The following is a 24272-nucleotide window of genomic DNA, read 5'->3' as shown; positions in this document are numbered from 1 at the left end:
TTTTTCAATGTTTGTACATTTTTGCACATTTTTTAAATGATTTTTTATTTTGAAATAATTTTTATTTTTCCTGGAGTACGGAGACCGCGATATCTGAGACCGCGAAGTAGGAGGGATCACTTTGTGTGTGTGTGTGTGTGTGTGTGTGTGTATTGAAGGAATCTAGAAAAAGCCTCTTGCCTTAAACTAGTTCCTAGCGTGTTCGTTTTTGTTGAAAGATCGCCCATACCACAACATAGTGAAACAATCGATTTAATCCAGACAGAGTGGGAAAGTACACGAGGCCTCGGGCCTGTCCTGCCGCGGGTCCGAGCAGAAAATGGCAACGTTTCACATTCAACATTCAGTTTTTATACCCTTCCGGGTCATCTAGTCCCACTGTGGATTGCAAGTGTGTGTGTATGTGCGTGCCCGTGCGTGCGTGCCTGTCGGTGTGTGTGTGTGTGTGTGCGTGCACGTGCGTGCGTGCCTGTCGGTGTGTGTGTGTGTGCGTGCACGTGCGTGCGTGCCTGTCGGTGTGTGTGTGTGTGCGTGCACGTGCGTGCCTGTCGGTGTGTGTGTGTGCGTGCACGTGCGTGCGTGTCTGTCGGTGTGTGCGTGTGTGCGTGCGTGAGGGTCCGTTTGAGTGGGGATCAAAAGTCTTTGTCCTTTGAAGCGGGAGGAAGTCTGACCACCATAAACCCTGGCTGGTATCTTCTCTTGAAGATCACACCTGGCCTTTAGTTCCTGGTAGACTGTTGTCTCGGGGGATGCCCTTTGTTCTTGTTGGAGGTGCCGACTCGTCTTCACTCCCCCAGGGCCAGGATCGTATCTGCTTTATACTGACATTCCATTGTCTCAATCTTTATTAGAAAACACAGTTCAATGTACATACTATTTTATTGATAAATTGAATTTGAAAAATATGAATTTCCTTCAATCCCCCAATTGACCTCTAATTATTATTAGAGGTCACACACCAAAAGGATATATACACATGGCAACAGTGCCATAGCCAGGAGGACAGCCAGCTGCCTCCACCTGAATTGGGTCAGGATCCAGCGACACAAGATGTAGTTGCCCAATTGGGTCCTTGTCCCCGAAAGCCACGTGCATGATCCTGGGGACAAACGACTGAAGCAAGAGACAATACAAAAACCACCCTGCAATAGCTCACCCAAAACTATCAAAACTGTGGTCCCCAAAGTGACAACAAAGCCCTTCCATGCGCCCCAAAACAATGACACGACAGAATGGAAGAGGTCGTTGTCCACTCTGGACATAGTCTACAAATTAACAGACATTGGTTACACAAGAGGCTAAATTTGGTTATGCTGAAGATTGATCAATTGCATTCCATTGGGTGTGGTCCCAAACCAATATACTTTCAACCCCTGCTGTTATCTAGCCGCAAGCACTGTTGGGACTTGCGGGGGATGCCGATTGCATCTAAATTGGTGGGGTCGTCCGCTGCACCCCAGGCGTTACCTCCTACATCAAAGGCAGCAATCGCACGTCAGCTCCGGGGGAGCCAGGACCACCAGTGTCTTTAGGAAGGCTGTGAAACACTCATGTTGAAGCACCAAGCACAAAATGGATAGAAGCACTAAAAACATTACATAAACTTAATTCAATTGCAGAAATACTACTCCATAATATCCCTGGACAGCGTACCCCCTTTTGTTAAATTGTTAGACAAACAATTGAACACCCTCAAAAAATACATAAACAACCCCAGAAAGCAGTTATCAAGAATAAAGAGTGAAAGGAAAATGAGAGAAGAACATCCAAAAAACAAAACAGCAAAAAACAAAAATAACCCACAAAAAATAATTCTCAAAGGGGCAGGACATGTCTTTGACACGTGGTACCACCTGTCCCCCAATGAGCCCAGCTGAACCCCGTAAGACAGTGGTGTCAAACAAATTTTTATGTTGGGCCGCATTGTAGTGATAGTTTCTGTCAGAGGGCCGGAATGACTGAATTCAAATACATTTTAAGTGTGTTGATCACACCTTCACCAAGATTTGATATCAGAAGCCGGCAAAAACTGTTCCAAAGAAATTTGGAGAACAAGAAAATGTTTGTTCTTCCACCCCCCCCAATTTTCAAAAGTTAAAGACAGCTCGCAATTTTGGTATTTTAGTTAGAAACCTGAAGTCAAATCAGCATTTCAATGGCCACAAAAAGTGAGGTGGCGGGCCGGATCTGGCCCCCGGGCCTTGACTTAGACACCTGTGTCGTAAGAGGTTCAGGCACTAATTGTGAATGGACCCAACCAATGGAAGGTCCGGCGAATGTGCCCCCCTCTCACACTGGCAGATGCACAATGCAAAGAGAAGAGACCATGACGACAGTTGCTCCCAGTAGGGTCTATACCCTTTAGGGATCCAGGTCTGGGCGGAGCAAACCCAAGGATGGACCCGGCACCAGACGGCCAGTCAGGAGTCCAAAAGGTGTGAACCCTTTCTGGCGATTTACAGATTGTCCGATGGAAAACAACGCCAACGACAGGGCTTGGAGCCAATTCAGCCCTGTCTGAGCGCACCTATATGTGAGGCGTTGTTTGAGTTGTATTCATGCGCTCCACATGGGCCTGTGATTGTGAATGCCACCTTGGCCCAAGTTTAAGTTTGGGGCCCATCATTTCGTCAACCGTAGCCAATGGGGTTGGAGTGAAATGAGAGCCGCTGTTAGATCTAACGATCCGCGGGAACCTGTGAGCCGATAGATAAGAGCTTTGATCAAAGACAGCGCCTCCTATTCAGCACCGGGTTAGGTCTTTGGGGATCCTGAAAAAGTCTTGACAATAATCGATTGATTGATCCTGAGAAAGTCTCGACAATAACTGAAAAATAATTAAAAGGTACCTTTTGCCCTGGACATAGACCAACATGTCAGTATAGTCCACTACATTATTGGGCACCGGCCGGTTTCTGTTTGATGTAATTTTGTTTTAGTCGTGGGGCCCACACTCTAAGTCTAACATTCCATACATCCCATTTCATTCATACGACAATTCTTTTCACTCTGCCAAACATTCCATACACTCCATTCATTTATACAACAATTCATCTCCTTCATGACAAACCATATCTAATTCCTAAACTAAAACTTTTAGCGAGCCGATCAGGGTGCCACCAGTGACGGAGTCTAGACAATATGGACACATTACTTTTGTGGGTCACTCCATGGGTGTCGTCCAATACACAACCATGCAGTCGCCAAGTGGCAGCACCACACGTCTTGGCCCTCTCGGCGGGCTGAACCAAAGCCTCATTTGTTCTCCATACGTAACCACTTCACATTCAACTCACTTTTACCTCTTTAAACGCCAAGTCCCGACACATCAGACTGGTGACTCACAGCTGCTTTAGTCTCTGCGTTGGTAGATTGTTTTCCCCGTGCCACTGACTGCCACCTCTGCTGGTCTGTCCTTCACATTGTCCAACCAAGTCCATGTGAGCCACTAGATCCCTGGTAGCTGTAACAAGCACTTGACTCTGCCAGGCGGAAAGGTCCATTTACCGGCAACCAACTACACAAGTCAAATCAGAAAAAATTGTCACCTTTTACCGTTCTGCCAATTCAAGGGCTACCCACACGGCCTTTAATTCCACCGCCGGAAGTCGCCGATCGTCGAAACGGTCTGGAGGTCTGAGGTCGGTTCCTCCGGGTCAGGGGCCTCCACACCTGCGGCGTTGACAAGCAGGTCCTAAAGTTTTCCTCCAGCAACAGCCGTTGGTGAAGGAGACCCTATCCCCTCGGAGAGGACACCACGAAAGTCTTGTCCGGCTTTTAAGTCTCGGGTCGTTATCTCAACGCAGTCATGTCAAAAATAGCACTTGTCGTCAGCATCACTGTAACCTGTTCTGTGACACTTTGAACCCCAATTCACCAAGTCGAGTAAGATATAAAGAAGTAGTTGTTAGACGGATTTAAGTCAACTCACCAATTAATAAGTTGTCAAACTTTTGGATCAAATAGTGCCCTACGGTACCTTTTCCGTTTGTCGCACTTCGCGCAAAAACTGACTTCGAAAATCCCAGGGCTTGGCCTCCCGCCTTGGGAGACGTGTGTTTATTGTAATGTACAGCCGTTAAATCTCATAGCAAAATATTGTCTTTACTCTTCTGCCAGTAGCAGTCAGAAAATGCATTAGCCAATTTAATCACAGTGAACCATTGCATTGTCGGGCTCAACCCGCTCAAACAGCGATGTTTGATAGCGGCACAAGAATGCAAGTGGTTTTCAGTCTTTTTGTTAATTTTCCGAAGGTCACATGCCATATGGTAATTTACACAATCCGCTTTCAAAAATTGGGAGAATGGGAGTGTTATAGGAGAAGTCTGATAACTCAAAGACTTCGACCTCCCACAGTAATTAACGTGTTAATAATGCGACCTGCCGACTTAGGTTTGCATGTGCATTGGAGCACGCCAAATTGATGATGTGTCACTTTGAATGGTACCGGAAGAACGGGGTGGCAAAAACTTATGACAGCGGGGCCCCCGGACCACAACGAGTCCGGCTACTTGTCCAAAAGCGGAGCGGCGTCCTCGTGGTCCGAGAGCTCCCTGCCGCGAAATCGAGAGCGTGTGACATGCTCCAGCAACCCGGGATCCACAGCGTCAACCTGGATACAAAAACATTCATTGCTCTGGGAATACATTACCAAGGAAATTTCACTTTGTGTTCAATCACTGGCCAATTGGCATTACCACACCATGGGTCCCAGTTCACGTGCCTCCCAGCCTGCTCCTACAGCCAGTTATGTGTGGTGTGAATGACTCACCTATCATGAACCATGGAGATCGCTTATCTGTCAGTGATGTGTACGTCGCAATGCCTCGTCTCTCCACAAAAATTTGGTAACTAGTCAATTTCCACTCATCGCCTTTGATTGTTTGAAATGCTTCGTTATAATTAAATCATTGTTGCAGGCATACAACAATGTGAGATGGAGAGGGTCGGCTGAGGCAGGAGGAGAACAAGTCGATTCAGGGTTTTCACCGCAGGAACGTCAAGTGGACACTCCCTCCCTCCTTTAGTTCATGTTGACGGCTGCTTGTGTCTTTGTTCCACAGAGTTTGTCCAGCAAAAGAAGTCATTTTGTGGTGTGGAGACAGGTAGAGTTGTGGGAAGACCAACAAAACCCATCTTTGGCCCAGTTGTCCTCATCTGCAGAGAGGTGGCTGATGACCGCCTGCTAGTGTGGCTTGCTTAGTTGTTGTTGTCGCCAGGGTGCAGGGCCACGCTGCCCCAGTCCTTGCTTCGTGGAGGTTGTCTTCCTCTGTCTCCCCTCGGGGGAGGAGGGCCCTGGTGCTGGCTTTGTTCTGGCCAAGGAAACGTGCATTGTCTCCACCAATGGTCCATACCGTCACACCTGAAGCAGCCTTGATTTGGAGCTTGGCGAGAGCCGCCTTGACCTCCGTTGGTGTTCCCCCTTCCACGACACGCCCCTCTGCCTCTCGCCGGCCGTCCCTCCACCATCCACATCCGTTGATCTGCCACCCCCTTTTTGGACTTTGTGTCCTTTGCTTTTTTCCGCGCTTGTGCTAATTGAAGTCTCAGAAGCCGTTCCTGCATTCCTTTCACTCCCTCATCTGATTTGTTTTGCCTGTGAAAATATAATTTTATGTGGTGAGTCACATGTTGATTAAAATAACCGTCATTACCGTCCAGCAGATCAGGGTCTTCAGAAAGCTTCTCCCTGACCTCCATGGAAAGTGTGTCTAGATGTACGTGTCTACAAATCACGCAAGGCGGCATGTCGCAAGATGGATGTGAACTGGTCTTATCTGTCAACGCGGCCTGGCAGGCATTGAGGTGTGCAGCGGGATCCACGGTGGGTTTCAAGTCTGGAAGTTTTGCTGCGGCTGACGCGGAAGGAGGAAAGAGATCCTGGAGCCCAGCAAACAGTCGCATGGTGAAAGGAGCAAACAACCAATCGGGTTCAACCATATCAAGGCCAGAACGCCTCAGGACTTCGTCAGATTGGTGAATTGAGGAACAACATGCCTGGATTAATCTTACCATGTCGCCGCAAGACAAATTCATACCATCAGTGTGCCTCTTGAAAGCTTGGATCCAGGGCTTGGCACCGCCCATTAATGCGGGGAGCCTCTTCTGCAAAAAATCTAAATTTTCCAACGTTATTTCTTGACAAACTAACCCACGAGGGGCTGGTATCATAGGGTAATTTCTCATTCGTCGGGTATATCTATCAGATGGTCTAGTTTGAAATCCAGATTGTGGTCTGATCTGACTCTTTTTATAATTAGGGGTCAAACAGTTGTTGTCATTTGTTTCTTGTCTTCTCCAGTCATCCTCTGTTGAGTGCGCGCGTCGCATGTATGTGGCAGGGTGTGAGAAGTCAGTTGGAGGGGGGAGTGTGAAATCAAACAATGGGTTCCCCCCCTCCCCTGTCTCAATGTCTGTGTCTACACCCTCCTGCTGCTGCGTGTGATCTTTTGCCGTGCTGGCTCTTAATTTGTCCTCTAAGGACAACCACTCTGGACCTTGGGATGCACATTGTCCACAGTTCGCCTGTCTAACTGCTCTGTCCAGTTGTATGTCTTTGGGTTGGGGGGTCGTCTGGTCAGTCACCACAATTTCCTGTCGATTTCCCCCCCCGATGTCCTCTACAACAAGTTTTAGTCCGTCAGTCCTTTCAGTATTGGCAGTCCCTACAAAAATTCCTTCCTTACCCAGTTCGTAAACTGAGGCTAGCAAAGCTACTCTTTGACCATTAGATGCAGTTTGGAATGGCTCAGTGTGCTCGGGGGGTGCAGCGGTCCTGCCCTGTTTTGCAACCCCCAATAGTGGGTCAAAGTGACCCTCTTTTTCCTCCTGACCAGCAGCCACAACAGTCATCATCAAACACATTTCATGCAAATGGTGCTGCAACTTTTCATACTCCTTTATTTCTCTGGTTAAATTTCTCCTCTCTATCCCTCCACTTTCCTTTATCTTCTCCCTCAACTCTTTTTCCACTGCAATGACTTCTCTTTCTGCCATTTGAAAATCTTTAGCCAAATGTGCAAATGTACATTTATCTCTATTACTTTTATTTTCTTCCTTCCATTTCCCCCACACTTTTGTCCACTCAGCTTGTTTTATTTTATGCCTCTTCTTTTCCACGCCCGCCAACAACTGACTTTCTAGTTCCTTCCACAATTCATCCAGGGTTTTATGCCAACGTATACCATGCCTATTACAACCAAATTCACGGCATTCTACAGCCCATTCCTCCTCCGAACTCACAGGCGGCATACTCATCTCCCGAAATTGTCGTCAATGGAGCTTTCGTTACGAAACTCACCACTTATCCGTGTCCTTTAACGGTTCCCACGGTTCAATTAAGCGTCAAAAGAAAATTATTATATTCACTGTAAAGTCCCTAGCCGTTTTTTAACCGAATTCTTCGCTCAACTAAACACCGCTCCGTGCCCTCTACTGTTACCACGGTTGAATCAAGCGGGCCGTGTCCTTTGTTACCACGGATAAACTAAAAACCAAAATATAATTACTGTACTTGCAGTAAAGTCCCTAGCCGTTTTTGAGGGTCCCAAAATCCCCAACGTGTACGGAAACGTTGCAATGCCCCCCGCGTCCGGGGCAGCGTCAGCTACGACGAGACACAATCCTCTTTACACAATTAAACACCGCTCCGTGCCCTCTGTTACCACGGTTGAATTTTAGCGGGCCGTGTCCTTTGTTACCACGGATAAACTAAACACCGCTCCGTGCCCTCTACTGTTACCACGGTTGAATTTTAGCGGGCCGTGTCCTTTGTTACCACGGATAAACTAAACACCGCTCCGTGCCCTCTACTGTTACCACGGTTGAATTTTAGCGGGCCGTGTCCTTTGTTACCACGGATAAACTAAACGCCAATTAAAATTATTGTACTCACATTCAAATCCCTAGCCGTTATTGACCAAATTCTTCAAAATAAAATTATTGTACTCACAGTAAAATTCCTAGCTATCACCAAATAAAACACAGTACTTACAGAGATATCACCATATTCAGTCTCCCAAAATTTAGAATACTCAATCCAGCAGAATTCGGATATACAACAGGTTTCTGCTTACCTTTCTGTTCGGTGCACCAGGGAGACCAAAGTCCGGCAAAATCTCCGCCCACTCCTCTGTCCTTTCAACCTGATCTTCCAAGAATCACGTCGGGGTCACCAACTGAAGGAATCTAGAAAAAGCCTCTTGCCTTAAACTAGTTCCTAGCGTGTTCGTTTTTGTTGAAAGATCGCCCATACCACAACATAGTGAAACAATCGATTTAATCCAGACAGAGTGGGAAAGTACACGAGGCCTCGGGCCAGTCCTGCCGCGGGTCCGAGCAGAAAATGGCAACGTTTCACATTCAACATTCAGTTTTTATACCCTTCCGGGTCATCTAGTCCCACTGTGGATTGCAAGTGTGTGTGTATGTGCGTGCCCGTGCGTGCGTGCCTGTCGGTGTGTGTGTGTGTGTGTGCGTGCACGTGCGTGCGTGCCTGTCGGTGTGTGTGTGTGTGCGTGCACGTGCGTGCGTGCCTGTCGGTGTGTGTGTGTGTGCGTGCACGTGCGTGCCTGTCGGTGTGTGTGTGTGCGTGCACGTGCGTGCGTGTCTGTCGGTGTGTGCGTGTGTGCGTGCGTGAGGGTCCGTTTGAGTGGGGATCAAAAGTCTTTGTCCTTTGAAGCGGGAGGAAGTCTGACCACCATAAACCCTGGCTGGTATCTTCTCTTGAAGATCACACCTGGCCTTTAGTTCCTGGTAGACTGTTGTCTCGGGGGATGCCCTTTGTTCTTGTTGGAGGTGCCGACTCGTCTTCACTCCCCCAGGGCCAGGATCGTATCTGCTTTATACTGACATTCCATTGTCTCAATCTTTATTAGAAAACACAGTTCAATGTACATACTATTTTATTGATAAATTGAATTTGAAAAATATGAATTTCCTTCAGTATATATATATATATATATATATATATATATATATATATATATATATATATATATATATATATATATATATATATATATATAAAATACATACTACATTTCAGGCTTCAAACATGAAGATATAAAACTAATTTCTTGTGAAGAATCAACATCAAGTGGGACACAATCATGAAGTGGAACACACTTTATTGGATATTTTAAACTTTTTTAACAAATAAAAAATGAAAAATTGGGCGTGCAAAATCATTCAGCCCCTTTACTTTCAGTGCAGCAAACTCTGTCCAGAAATTCAGTGAGGATCTTTGAATGATTCAATGTTGACCTAAATGACTAACGATGATAAATGGAATCCACCTGTGTGTAATCAAGTCTCTGTATAAATGAACCTGCACTGTGATAGTCTCAGATTTCTGTTTAAAGCGCAGAGAGCATCATGAAGAACAAGGAACACACCAGGCAGGTCCGAGATACTGTTGTGGAGAAGTTTAAAGCTGGATTTACCAAACCCATTGATATGGGCTGTTAGGTCCACTGATGTCAGAGTTTGGTCAGCATTGACAGCAGTAAGCTGAATTTGTTCATGATGAAGGTTAGACTCTGGCAAGGCTTTCCTTTGTCATCCATTCTGTTCTTTACCTTCTTGGATATAATTTATAGGTGCTGCTGAAGCATTGAACTTGTCCTGTTTGGTGGTCTCCCCATTGCATCTTTGCTTTTTATAGACATGGTGTTGTTGGCTTCTTCAGGCTGTGATTGCTCACACTCACTGGAGTGGTTCGTAGCAGCATAGTTTGAAGTAGTTGGGATGATGATAGCAAATCTGAGACCATGGTCGTATGTTGAAAAAGGGCAGCGTGCTCTCTTCAGGTCAGGGATGAGGTCCTGTTTAAGTATCTCAATGTCTTGTTCGTGAGAGAGGGCAGGAAGGAGCATGAGTTTGACAGGCGTTTCGGTGCAGCATCCACCGTGATGCGGACTCTCACCGATTTGTCATGGTAAAGAAAGACCTGACCCCAAAGCTGAAGCTCCCAAGGTCAATTTTTGTTCCTACCCTTTCCTATGGTCACAAGCTGTGGGTCGAGACTGAACGAACAAGATCCTGGATAGAAGCAGCCAAAATGTGGTTCCCCTGCAGGTGTCCGGGCTCTCCCATATGATAGAGTGAGACTCTCAGTCATGCTGGAGGGTCTCCGTGTCGAGCTGCAGCTCCTCTGTGTTGAGAGGAGCCAGTCGATGTGGCTCGGGCATCTGGTTAAGATACCTCCCGGACACCTCCCAAAGGTGGTGGTGAACAACCAGACCAAGATCCTGTGGGACTGACAAAGTAGTGGTGTATAAACATCAGTAGACAGCTATTGTGATCGATGTTGCAATCCCGAGTTAGAGTGATTTCTGTGCCAAAATATTCAACTTATTTTTCTCAAATCTAATTTAAATTTGGCAACATTCATCCAGTTTTGAGCTACCTCCATGGCCATATATTTAATAAAATATACTTTTAAACAGAATTATGTGTAAAATTAGAATGTCTTAATGTTTGTTTTCAGAGACATAGGACTTATTCTGTGAAAGCATGTCACATATCCTCACACATGCACACATTAACATACAGTGCAGTTTTTAGAAATAAACATACTGTATTCATGTCTGGTTTTCTCTCCCTCCCAAGTTGTTGTCTTGCAGGAAGGGCATATCCTCTTGGAAACATCCCTGAGGACCTTGCAGTTCAGGTCAAGATTCAGGTATCTGAAATATCAGCTATTTAGTCAAGGAGCATTGGTTATTAGATGCCCAGACAACTGTAGACTTCATTATGATTTCATATTTGGTTTTATAATAATATGTTGCCGTAAATGTTTTTTTTTTATTTTGGCAACAGTATCAGGCAATTAGCGAATTAATGAGAAGACTTTGTCCTTCAAACTCGGAGAATAAACGAGATCCTGCGAGCTGCCATTACAGAGTGGTAATTGCCATCACTATATGGGCAGTCCATCATAATGTCAATACTTACTGACCTCCTCAACAACAAGCACCAGACAAAACTCAAGCTCAAGAGCTCTCTGACGCAGAAAATACTTGTTGAGAAGAGGAATAAGATCAAGAGGCACTTAGAGAAAAGAGGCTTAGGGTTAAAGAAAAAACAAGATCTTGTGCCTGTATCCTTGTTCGACTCGAGATTTAGCCAGATGCCATTCCTGTCGAAGAACAAAGAGATCTAGTGTTTGCAGAACTGACAAAGTGTTGGTTCTGCAGAGAAAGAATGTGAAGGTAGAAAATGCAAGATTAAGTAGCGCAGACTCAGGACACAGAAACATTGGGGCAAAATGCCACAACGAATGCAGACACTCTACAAAAGACTCCTTTGGGATGTTTTCACAACAGCAGTGGAATTTGCAAATTCCAAAACTGAGTTAGCACAAAATCCAAAGGACTAATATCTATTGGAATGGTGAAAAGTGAACTGGCACTAGTATCTTTAGCTGGCACACATGTCACAGTGGTACCTCTAAATTTCTACCTCTTAAGTGCCATCTGAATGAGCAATCTCTACTGCTGACGACAATAACACAGTCAAGGGCAAGCTTGAAGTAAAAAAAATAATAAATAAAAAAAAGGGGGACCAGAAAACCCCTGCAAGAAGTGAAATCTGCTCAGTAGGACCCCCCACAGACATTGTACGCACATAAATAAAGTGTATGAAAAGTGTTTGATAGAACCCTCCCTACCTATCTTTCCCAGGCTCAGTGATCTCCTAACCGTAGTGTGGAGGTTGAACAGTCGCTTTTTGAGCACAAACTTTCTTTTTCTTTTTCTACACATAGCAAAGTGCATTTGTGCGCAGAGAGCGCTGCTCACTGCCTGAGCTCTAGCAGCAATTTGGAGCTACCCCAACCCCTTCCACTCTCCTCGCCCATTCCCACTTTGCACTTCAACTCTCAAAGGGCCAACCTCAGTCTGTGTTGCCTCTGTTCAATGTATGTATAATGTGTTTTAGAGTAATTCCTCGTTTATCGCGGGGGTTACGTTCCAAAAATAACACGAGCAAAGTGAAATTTTATTTTTTTTTTTTTACAATGCAGTACGAAACTATAGAATAAAACCAAAAATCAAAACCTGTTTTAAAGCCCCAAATTCTTTTAAGACAATCATTTTAATATAGTAGTACAAAGTTGGAAATATTGTCATTCGCGTATTTTACAGTCCCAGCTATGCCTCTTTGTCCTGAACCCGCACATTGTTATGAGTAGTTTTAAACCTCTTTCTTTTTCTGAGCAAGAAGATTTTTATAAACGGATACGTCCAGACATCGAATTAAAGTGAAGCCTCTTATATCATAACAATACACTTGAAATTTAAATTTACTACAAAATAAATCTAGGTAAAAGTTAGATTTCCAAAGCTGTGCATTTCTCCGTAGCACTCTATTTAGGCACACAGACTGAGTGTGTGCGTTTGCTCTCGGCACGCCTATGAGTCACGTGATCGGCTCCCAGAGACTTAGCTGTCAATCAATGTGCTTACTAGCACGTTTGCAACCTGTGTGTGCTGAGCTGAGCGCACTCGGACACAGGCTAAAGCAAGCTTTTGGATCCTCTTGCCTTTTGTAATAAATTGACAAGTGAAAACCCAATATAGTACAGAATCAATATTTTATTTCGAGACAACAATAAAGCCCCTGAGCCAATCAGGATTCAGAGCACAATGCGCTGTAAAGAATATCCACACTGTAAAAAATCCGTGAAGCAGTGAACCCGTGAAAGATGAACCGCGATACAGCGAGGGATTACTGTATACCGTATTTTTCGGACTATAAGCCGCGACTTTTTTCTCATGTTTTGAGCCCTGCGGCTTGTAGTCCAGTGCGGTTTATCTGCATTTTTTGTTTTTTTCAACCGGTCCGCGGATCAGCTGGTACCGGGCCGCGTGGGCTGCACCCGAAATAATGTTTTGGAGATGATTTCGTTTAAAGGTACGCGCACACCGAACGAGACGAGGCGAAAAAGCGGAAAGTTTTGTATTGTAGTCAATGGAGTTCGCGTGACTGGGCGCGAATGGAGCGACGCGAATGGAGCGCCGTGAATGGCCGTGTGCGGTCACGAGAAGCGAAATTTGGCCTTTCGCGTGAATTTATTATTTATTTCTTTTTTACTTTTTCCGCGTTTCGCGTCGCGACAGCCAATCAACTTAGGGAACATTCAACGGCTCACGCAGGAGGCAGGAATGAATCATGGCGGCCGCTTTGCGGTCACCGGGAGCGATCCAACACGGCCAGCTGAGCTTTGAATATAAAACGGAGCCAAGCAAGAGCACTCACCTGGCTTGTAGAAAGGCAGAAAAGAGAACTTGGGACAACAGGTATGTGCAGCGTTTGCTTCACTTAACAGCTGTTGAAATGTAGTTACCCCCGGAGCCAGCCCTCCGCAGCCAGCCCCCCCGGTCCGCAATATAAATCTAAGGCGTTGACCGACGATCAATGCGATGATCAACAGGTTGGGGACCACTGTTCTAACAGATATCCATCCATCCATCCATTTTCTATAAATATGTTGGGACTAAACATGCAGGCATGTTCAGTCTGTTAAAGAGAGGATGTTGCTCTTGGCAGACAATTACAAAAACAAATAATTAAAAAAAAAATCATAAACTTCTTATACCATCTTTTTCCGGAAAGATCTGATGTTACTTGCGGTTTATAGTCCAGTGCGGCTTATCCGTTTTGTATTGCTCATATTTTGCTGCTGCGGTTTATATACCAGTGCGCTTTATAGTCCATATATATATATATATATATATATATATATATATATATATATATATATATATATATATATAGTAAATTGAGACTCTTAACATCGTACAAAATAAAAAAAATGTTTTAGTAACATGTTTAATGCAGCCTCTAGACAGTGCTTACTTGCTTTGTGTTTGTTTTGTCAGGTATTTGAGTACCTGATTCATCTCCATACTGCGGACTCTTCCTCAGAAGCTTACCCCCGTATTCATACACTCCTGCACTTTGACACTAGAGAATTTTTAAATGTTCTTGCCATGGTGAGTTTTTCTGCATGCATTTACTTTGACTCTTTTCTCATGTTTCTTACATGGCGAACAGTGATACTGGTCGATCCCGTGTATGGTTATTCAATAAATAAGTATTTTAAATGAACACAAAATGATTTATGCACTCAGACAACATTTAGGGGGCTTTGCGGTGAGTTAGCCTTCCTCTGCATTGCGTTTTCTCACTAGGGGGTAGGCCTGCTGGATTCCGACCCACCTAACATTGGGTGAGAGGCGGGTAATATCTTGAACTGTTAACCAAGCAATATATACAGTACAGGCATAACAAGTACAACATTTCACTCTTATTTTCACAACTACTGAAAAATCTGTACCTTCAGTTAACTTGGTTGGTTTAATGTACTGAGTACAGAGAGCAAAACCACAAAGGAGAATCATGATTGATTACACACATGAACGCCGCAGCTCAGCTTTGAACGTACCACCTCTGTATTGAATACAGGAATCTTCACTCAGAGTCCTCGGAGGCTGGCGTAATGGATGTAGACAGTATGTCACCCTGTTGCAACAGATCTGATTCAAATGATCAGACAATCAACAAGGTCTCTTGCAACAGGTAAACAAACTAAACACCGAGGATACTGGCCCTTGAGGACTATGAGAGAAGAGCCCTGTACTAATCAGTCGGCTATTGTGAAAATACTCATAAAAATCATCTATGACATTGCCCTTATATTGGTCATTATAGCCAATACAAATGAACATTTCCTCAAGATGAGAAAACCAGCTCGAGATGACATAAGTGACAATAGGAAGAAAAAGTATTGATAGACGAGAACAATTGTCCCTACCACCGATTCACAGAAACAGTACCAGGCTGAAAAGACCATTTACTGGCAGAGCACATGCATCCTAAAATTGGGAAATTGAATGAATGAAGTATGATCATTCTTGATCCTTGTCATACTTTGACAAAAGTACGTCACAGAAAAAATGCCTAACATATCCTTCAAGTTTACACACAGATGTTTATTTATGAGACTGTTGATTTGTTTCTTCTTTCTAGACATTTGAAGACTTAAAAAACAACAAACAAGCCATTGAGTACCAGCAGAGGATAGTTGACATTTTACTTCAGGTAAAATTACATACGAAGCTCAAGATGATTGTGCCCTTTTTGAAAATAATGTGTTTTGTCAATTTTGCAATAAACACAATAACCATTTCTAAAAGTGTTAAATTTACCTGTGGTTGAATTATTGTGTGAGGATGCTCTATTCTAAAATGAAGAAGGGCAAATTAGCAAGGGACCACTGCATTATAAATTCAATAGTAAATTGAGACTCTTAACAAATATCCCTATAATATGCGTTAGTTATGAACAGAAAACATCCATCCATCCATTCATTCATTTTCTACGTATAATTTACATGTATACAACCATAAAACATCATAAATCAAAAATACAGTATTTATTTACCTTTGAGTGGCGCTTGTTATGCCCATATTCCATAATAAGGGTAGCCTAGGCTAGGCTTGCTTCGTATTTTTTCATTATGTCTAGCTTAGTTTCCATAAAAATAGTCTTCTTAACTTCTCTCTTAAACATCACTAGCAATCTTGGGACCCATGGCTAACCTGTCACAGGAGGTGGCGAGGTTCTGAGTTTAATAAGTGGTGGACCCCAAGCAGACAGGACGCAGGTAGATAGAACGAGAATGATTTATTACAAACAAAGGGAGCACGTAACACGCGAACCAAGTATTAGTACAAAAACTGAGGGAGCAGTTAGAAAGTACAACCAAAAGCAACTCAATGAAAATAGTGTGGACAGTTAGTTGAAGAATAAATGGACTTTCCCCGAGTGGAGGAGACGGATCGGATAGGAGGATGCCGTTGGGTTACACGGACACTAAACGTTAGCGGGAGGAGAGGCACAGAGCCAAGAAACTTGGACCACAAGCGAGGAAGCCAAAAATGGAAGACCAGGAATACTCTTGACGCGAATTTAACGAGGTTTTTGCGGGTAGCTGCAGTCATCGCAATATGCAATAGCCCGGCATCCTCCTGAGGTTTTGGCCAACCTCATATAGTGGGTGGCTGATGCGGTGGAGATGTGCACCCGATGGCTCCGCCTCCTCCACTCATGTTCAGACTGGTCCTGTCAATCACACAGCAAAACACAGATTAGGCATGGTGCGTGACATAACCCATTCAAGTTTGAACTAAGCAGTAAAATGCATTATGAAGACGGTGATAGAACAAAGCTTTACAAACAAAGCTTTACCATTCCACCATTTTGAAACGAGTGAGGCCGACCAATAGCAGACCAGCATCTTTGTGAGGAGACACGGACCAATAGAAGACCAGCGTTGTAGTGACGTGTGGCAGGGAGGCAGTGATGGCAACAGAAAATAAGTGCAACTACCTAAAAATGCCTGCAGATGGAGACAAAACAACACAAATAAAGCCAACCCCCTAGGGTCATGACAGTTGTTTTTATTGCAAAGTAAGGGAAAGACTTTTAAAGCAACATAAAAAAACCTAAGCCAGGGACGCTGTAACCAGGGGTCCACTGTAGTACTTACTCAATACTTAGTGACATTTTATTCATAAGATTGCTTGTAATAATTGCCTCATTTTAGTTGTGTAAACGTGATCCTTTACAGTGTAGTTCAGGAAAGGTTAATCATTGTTGGTTTGACATTACTGCATTTTGTTGTTTTGAAAGGATATAATTTTTCTTCATCTTTTTTTTCTTGTTATCTACATAGGTGATGGTGGACAACCCAGACTTTACACCATGTCAGGTGGGCGGGCTCTTCACATTTTTGGCTCGGCAGCTGTCTAAACCGGACAATACACTTTTTGTCAACAGAAAACTATTTGACCAGGTAAGCCCTCGGTTTCAATTTTATGCATTATAGATAATAAAATGGAAGGGAGGACTACTGCAATTAATCAAAATTAAAATACAATTAGTAAAAAAAAAAAAAAAAAAAAATCACTGAAGTTGGATGAACTACAAAGATTTGTTAATCATACACATGCCCGATTTTATTCTGTAACTACTTTTTTGTAGAAGATTATGTATTGTCAATGTGCAAAACCCATCTGTCCATCCATCCATTTTCTTCCGCTTTATCCGGGATACAAAACCAACAAACATAATTCATCTTTACTGTATGCTGCTTAGGTCTTGGATTTCCTCTGCAGATCAGATGATGCCTCTCGACATACTGAACGACAACAGGTTTGCCATACAATTTGAATTTAAAAGCCATCAATGTCAAGTGTTTGCACTATTTCTTTGAAGACAGAAGACGTTAAATAATAGTAAAAGGGCAATAAAAAGGTTTCAAATAATCATACCTGTACATATCCAATTAGATATTTACAACTCAGGATAGGTTCACACAGTGCAGTCTGAAGTGACAATTCCGATTTGCCCTCCACAGCTGATAAAAATTATCAGGATTGTTATCCGGCTTCTGTTGAGCTGGCTGGTGAGCTGATTCTTTGAATCAGGTGTATTGGGGAAAGAATCTTGGAAAACATGCAGGATACCAGCCCTCAAGGACTGGGCTTGGACATGTCTGATATAGTACAGTGGGCCCCCGTGTGACGAACTTAATCCGTTCAGCGGCTAGGCTCGTAACTCGAATTGGCCGTATGACAGGCAATCCAAACCTATGTTAATTAGTGAATGTGTGCAACACATGCAAAAACCTTAGGTAAAAACATCACGACTTTATACACATATTAAAAATTAGTAACATAATCTACTATCTATCCAATAACATAAATATACAAAGGAAAAATGACATTTACCTTTGGGGCGAGGTGACTTGAGCTGGTGTTGGGTGGAGGCGGAGGGGAGCAGAGATGAACCCGCAGAATTTAGATTATTTTTTTCTTAAACGATAACTTTTCTTAAACGAGAACATATCACCAGCGATATCCTTCTCTTTAATATAATACAAGAAGACTCTCCATTTTGTTGTTGACCGAGGTCCGTCCCCGGGCAAGGAAAGTCTTGCCCTTAGAAGACTTGCTTGCTTTCATAGCTTCCTTGTTATTGAGAATTATACCGATCGCCGAGCGGTTACGGCCATACTCACTAGCAAGGTTAACTATGCATGCGCCTCCGTATTTTTTTATTATCTCCTGCTTCGTTTCTATTGTCATCATCCTCTTACGTCTTCCTTTACCGCCACTTGCAATTTTAGAAGCCACGTCTAACAGATAAAGTTTGCAAACACATCGACCAGCTCATGCCATCAGGCTAGATGAGGGCGTTCGGCCAATAGCATATCTTCATTTCTGTGATTGCTGTGACGCCGGCCAATAGCATATCCGCATCTTTGTGACTGAGACCGTGACTGTGACCTTAATCGACCAATAGCATATCGGCATTTCCGTGACACGCGAGAAAAGTTGTTTTTGTTGATGCACTCAAGCGATAAAAATAGTGCGTACACACCGACCGGCATGTTGGATGGTTCGTAAGACGAAAGGTTTGTGCGTAAGAGGGGGACAAAAAAAACGCCGCGGTCCACGTCGTAAGATGAAAAATACGTAAAACATGGGGTTTGGAAACCGGGGGCCCACTGTACTTAAAAAAAAAAAAAAAAAGTCAAGATTTTTTTTTTATCTAGTTGTTTTTCCAGGTCCCAAGATGGTATGATCTATGTAAATATCCAAAAGTGCCTGAAAAAATGGATTTTCAAAAAATCATAGCGCATCGTCTCTATGTCCTATATATGGTTAAAAAATTTTGTTGGTCTCAAAGTGCTACAAGTGCTTACCAATATATCTAGGTCTACGTGAAACATAACTGCGGCTGCTTTCTTAAAAAATGTAGGGGGCCTTACTGAGGCATTCTCAAACTTGTGCAGTAATTTATTAAAATAATGATGAGGGGTGGGTAAGTAGAGAGCTTTGCATTTGGGCTTAGCTTCTTCACCAAGACACACTAGTTGCCTGTTCACATCACAGGAGACGCCGCACTGATCCTTGACACACCATTTTTTTCCCCCAAGATGCCGGTGCGTGTAGACGCAGCGGCCACTTGCTCTCCCGACAATGCGTTGTTTTGTTCGTCAAACAAGTGTTTGTCTGAAAGTTTTTCCGGTCAGTTTACGCCACAATACGTGTACAGTCGATGGGCTTCATACACATCAGGAGAAGCATGATTTGCCAAGCTTTTAACACGGAACTGGAGAACTCGCTAAGGGAACTGAGGCTGCTACGCTGGCCTGCTAGTTCACCGGACTCACCTGTCCCGCCTGCAACCCGCCGGAAGTGGTGCGCTAGGACGAGGAAGCGGTGCAAGCGCGGAGGTATCCGAGCTAGGCTAGAGGCTAACCCAACTCGCCCGGCCATACCATCTATCCTTTTGGCGAACGTTCGATCACTGGACAACAAAATGGACGATATCCGACTTCTGAGATCAGCAAGCCGAAAAGTGAGTGACTGTTGTTTGTTAGTTTTCACTAAAATATGGCTAAATAGTAACATTCCGGACTCCGCTATACAACTAGAGCAGCTAACATGCTACAGATCCGACAGGGCTCTCGCAGAGGGGGGGAAGGCGCAGAGTGGCGGCGTGTGTGTTTACATCTGCAAAGCGTGGTGCCGGGATGCCACTGTAGTATACAAACACTGCTCACACCTGGCGGAATTCATGATTGTGAAGTGTCGCCCCTTCTACTTGCCAAGGGCGATAAGTTCAATCCTCCTGGTTGGTACTTATATCCCCCCCCAACTAACAACAGCAACAGAAGTGTGGCGCTGAACGAAATGTAGCAGGCTACCAGTGAACAACAAAAAGCACAACCAGGCGGCTTCATCATCCTCGCTGGAGATTTCAACAATGGTGATCTCAAAACTGTTCTTCCCATGTTTTATCAACAAATCCATTTTGCAACTAGAGGCCATAACATTTTGGACTGTGTTTACACTCAGCACAAAGGAGCGTACAAAGCCACCCCCTCCCCCACATGCCTCTGACCACTTCACTATTATGCTAATGCCTGCATACAGCCCAAGAGTGAAAGTCATCAAACCTGCACTGAAAGAAGTAAGGGTGTGGTCACAGGAGGCGACCTCAGTCCTACAGGACTGCTTTGAGTCAACAGACTGGGAAATTTTTAAGGAAGCAGCCACCTACAACGGCATCACAGATATCGAGGAGTACACAGACACAGTGACCTCCTACATCACCAAATGCATGGACGACGTGACCCACATCAAGAGGATCACCACACGGGCCAACCAGAAGGCATGGCTAACAGGAGACATCCACAGGCTGTTGAGGGCCAGAGACAAGGCCTTCAACGCTGGGAATAAATCAGCCCTGAGAACAGCGAGAGCCAACCTGTCCCGTGGCATCAGGAAAGCCAAACAAGAATACACGAATAATGGCAGGGCATTCAGGCTATCACAGATTACAACTCTGAACCACAAAGCTGTGAGAGCGACATCACTCTGCTCAACAGCTTAAACAGTTTCTTTGCACGCTTTGAGGAACAGAACACCACCTGCCCATAGAAAACATCAGCCTCTGTGCCTGTCTGCTGCCAGCGTGAGGAGGACACTCTCATCTATCAACACCCAGAAAGCAGCAGGTCCAAACACCATCCCTGGCAGGGTGCTGAAAGACTGTGCAGAGGAGCTGAAAGATGTTTTTACAGACATCTTTAACACCTCCCTGAGGCGAGCCATTGTGCCATCCAGGCTTCAAAGCTGCCACCATCATACCTGTGCCAAAGAAATCCTCCCCATCCTGCTTCAACGACTATCGTCCGGTGGCACTGACACCCATCATAATGAAGTGCTTTGAACGACTAGTCCTGTCACAAATGAAATCTATCCTGCCGTACCAGTTCGCTTACAGGGCAAAGCAATCCACAGATGATGCAATCTGCTCTGTCTTCCACCCGGTACTCACCCACCTGGACAAGAAAGACTCATATGTGAGAATTCTGTTCATAGACTTCGGCTCAACGTTCAACACAATAATACCACAACAACTCACCTGCAAGCTGGACAAACTGGGCCTCACCACCTCACTCTGCAATTGGCTGCTGGATTTCCTCAGCCAGAGGCCTCAGGTGGTGCGTGTTGGCAACAACATCTCAGGCAGGATCCCCCTTAGCACGGGGTCCCCACAAGGCTGTGTGCTCAGCCCCCTCCCCTTCACCCTTTTGACACACGACTGCACAGCAACCCACCGCTCCAACCACCTCATTAATTTTGCTGACGACACAACACTGCTGGGCCTCATCTCCAACGGCGACGAGACCTACTACAGGAAAGAAGTGGAGCTTCTAACCAGATGGTGCAAAGACAACAACCTCCTGCTAAACATCAGCAAGACCAAAGAGATGGTTGTCAGCTTCCAGAGAGGCCACACCCAACACCCCCCACTGACCAGTGGAGAGGGTGAGCAGCATCAAGTTCCTGGGGGTGCATATCAGCGATGACCTCTCCTGAACCACCAACACTGCATCTCTGGCCAAGAAAGCACAGCGGCGTCTCTACTTTGTGCGCAAACTGAAGCGGGCAAGTGCGTCGCCACCCATCATGACCACATTCCCCAGAGGAACAATCGAAAGCAACCTCACCATTTGCATCATCGTGTGGGGCGGGAGCTGCACTGACTATAACAGGAAGGCTCTACAACGCATCGTGAGGACAGTTGAGAGGATTATTGGTGCTCCACTCCCCTCCCTGCAAGACCTGTGCACCACCCACCTCAGCCGTAAAGCCATCACAATTGTCATCGATACAAGTCACCCTGCACACAGTCTGTTCAGCCTCCTGCCCTCCGGAAAGAGGTACAGGAGCCTCCGCTCCCGCACCAGGAGACTCACGAACAGCTTTATCCACCAGACCGTGAGACTGCTGAACTCTCCCCCCTTCCCACCCGTGAAACTGCTGAACTCTCTCTTTCCCCTCCCCCCTCCCACATTCAGCCCCAGACAGAAGAAACACCTAGCTGGCAGCGAAGTTTAGGTCATTGGACCCCCCCCCCCCAACTCACACTTTGTTCTCTCGCAAAATTTGTACAGACTTGCTGCTGCCATATTTATTAATAATTATACTTCTATTGCACTAGTGATTACACTTAGAACTATAACAACTACCTCAAATGCACACAGCTGGGACAACCACAATCAGAGTTGTCTTGCTTTGTCTCGTACTGTTGGATTGTCTTGTCATACGCTGCTACCTATGTCTTGTCTTGGGGTACTCTTGCCATACCTGGTTTTTGTTTTTAGTTTTTAGTTCTAGTTTTTAGTTTAGCAACACTAGACAAAGTAGCCTAACATACTGCACGTTACTATTGATAAGAATCTAGTTTTAGGATTGTCTCGTTTTGCGCACCTGCACTTTGTTATTGTACATGTAAAACGCAGAGGATAGTGAGAAACACAATTTTGATTCCTTTGTATGTTAAGCACATGTAAAGAAATTGACAATAAAATTGACTTTGACTTCACAGCAGACACTGCATCGATCCGCTTGTTGATTTCTCGCTTCATTCTACCCTCATTCATGAACAAGACCCCAGAATACTTGAAGGCCTTAGGCAAAGTAATCTAACATACTGCACGTTACTATTGATAAGAATCTAGTTTTAGGATTGTCTCGTCTTGCGCACCTGCACTTTGTTATTGTACATGTAAAACGCAGAGGATAGTGAGAAACACGATTTCAATTCCTTTGTACGTTAAACACGTGAAGAAATTGACAATAAAATTGACTTTGACTTCACAGCAGACGCTGCATCGATCTGCTGGTCGATTTTCCGTTTCATTCTACCCTCACTCATGAACAAAACCCCAGAATACTTGAAGGCTTTGGGGCAGGATCTGAGAGTCCAACCCCTGAATACTGGTACCAGAACCCAAATTGTATCTGGAGGCGAGTCTGACTATATTTAGGAACATTTCTGCTATGCACACCATCTCAGACTCCTTCCTTGTCGGAGAGGTGACGTTCCATGTCCTTAGAGCGAGCTCTTGTTGCTGAGGAATGGATTGCCATGAGACTTGCTTTTGCTTGTCGTCAAGCTCACACCGCACCGGACACCAATGGTCCCTCTCGAAGGTGTTGAGCAGATGGGAAGGGGAGACCCATGTTGCCTTTTCAGGCTATGCCCGGCCAGGCCCAAAAGGCTACCAAATGCTCGCCAGCGAGTCCCACTTCCAGGTGTCTCCCAGGATCGTACTGCCAAGGTCAGTGCCTTTGGTTGCCGCATATTTCACAAAGCACCGGAGCCCTATAGCCCCCCAACAGGTTGTAAGGTGATGGGAAGGGGTTATCCATGTTGCCTTTTTAGTCTGTGGCCAACCGGGCCCCATGGGTGCAGGCCTGGCCACCAAGTGTTGTGAGCTAGATGGCATTCTAATACTAGAGCGGTTTCGTGGCAGAGTGATCAGCATGCATGCCCTGCAGCCCTGAGGCTTCCGGTTTGCCTCCGGCTCCAGCCCTCCTGCGTGGAGCCTGCATGTTCTCGCTATGCCCGCATGGGCCCTCTCAGGGTACTTCAGTTTCCTCCCACAATCCCTAAAGGTGGGATTGGGAAGGTGTATTTGTGTCCTTCAAGTGGCTGGCAACCAGTTCATGGTGTACCCTATCTGCTGCCCAAAGACAGACTCTGAATTTATCTCAAAAACTGCTTGTTCATGGACACTAATACTGTACTATCACCAGATCTGGAGTATGTCACTGATAAATGTAGGCCTTTCTACTACTCCTGTGAGTTCACTGTTTTTATAACTGTCACTGCGTCTTAAAAACATACATTCTGATTTCTAAATGACATCAACAGCTGGTAGAGTTTATATCCAGAGGCTGTTCACATCATTGCCAAGGGATTATCAGAAATACGGATTTAAAGGTAGTTTAAAGTTTGGGTACACCCCAAACTTCATCAGAGTGTTATATGTTCTGCCAGCGAAGCCAATATATAGGACAAGGTCTACTCAAAAATCAACACAAGGTTAGGGTCAAATATTTCCCGCAAATGGGTAAATCAGACCACATGACCTTGCTCGTAATATTGACATACACTCCTCTCCTGAAAAGTTCTCCTATCGCTGCCAGATCTGTGAAAAGATATCCTGACGGTGCTTCTGAACAGCTTCAGGACTGTTTTGAGTCAACAGAGTGGAACATTTTTATATCAAGATTCTTAGGAAATACACATCACTACTTTACTACATAAAGAGCTGCACAGATAATGTCATGGCAGAAAAGTGCCTTCAGCATTCAATGCCAAATTACCCAACA

The 24272-nt window shown here is 44.8% G+C and overlaps 1 protein-coding gene across 6 annotated transcripts in view; it reads left to right on the top strand.

The window, feature by feature from the left end:
* vps8 (VPS8 subunit of CORVET complex) overlaps positions 1 to 24272 on the top strand; it is a 228787-nt gene that overhangs the window by 159387 nt on the left and 45128 nt on the right. For all 6 annotated transcript variants that reach the window (XM_088421847.1, XM_088421845.1, XM_088421844.1 and 3 more), the window contains 5 exons: positions 10615 to 10687; positions 13887 to 14000; positions 15037 to 15108; positions 16745 to 16864; positions 17167 to 17223. In XM_088421847.1, coding sequence (XP_088277973.1) covers positions 10615 to 10687; positions 13887 to 14000; positions 15037 to 15108; positions 16745 to 16864; positions 17167 to 17223 — 436 coding nt within the window. The remainder of the gene's footprint in view (positions 1 to 10614; positions 10688 to 13886; positions 14001 to 15036; positions 15109 to 16744; positions 16865 to 17166; positions 17224 to 24272) is intronic.

This window comes from Hippichthys cyanospilos, chromosome 8 (assembly GCF_059441005.1).
Source record: "Hippichthys cyanospilos isolate Australia breed blue-spotted pipefish chromosome 8, RoL_Hcya_1.0, whole genome shotgun sequence".
NCBI classification, from domain to species: Eukaryota; Metazoa; Chordata; class Actinopteri; order Syngnathiformes; family Syngnathidae; genus Hippichthys; species Hippichthys cyanospilos.
Note: the sequence above shows the minus strand (reverse complement) of the source record. Positions and strands in the feature narration are given on the sequence as shown.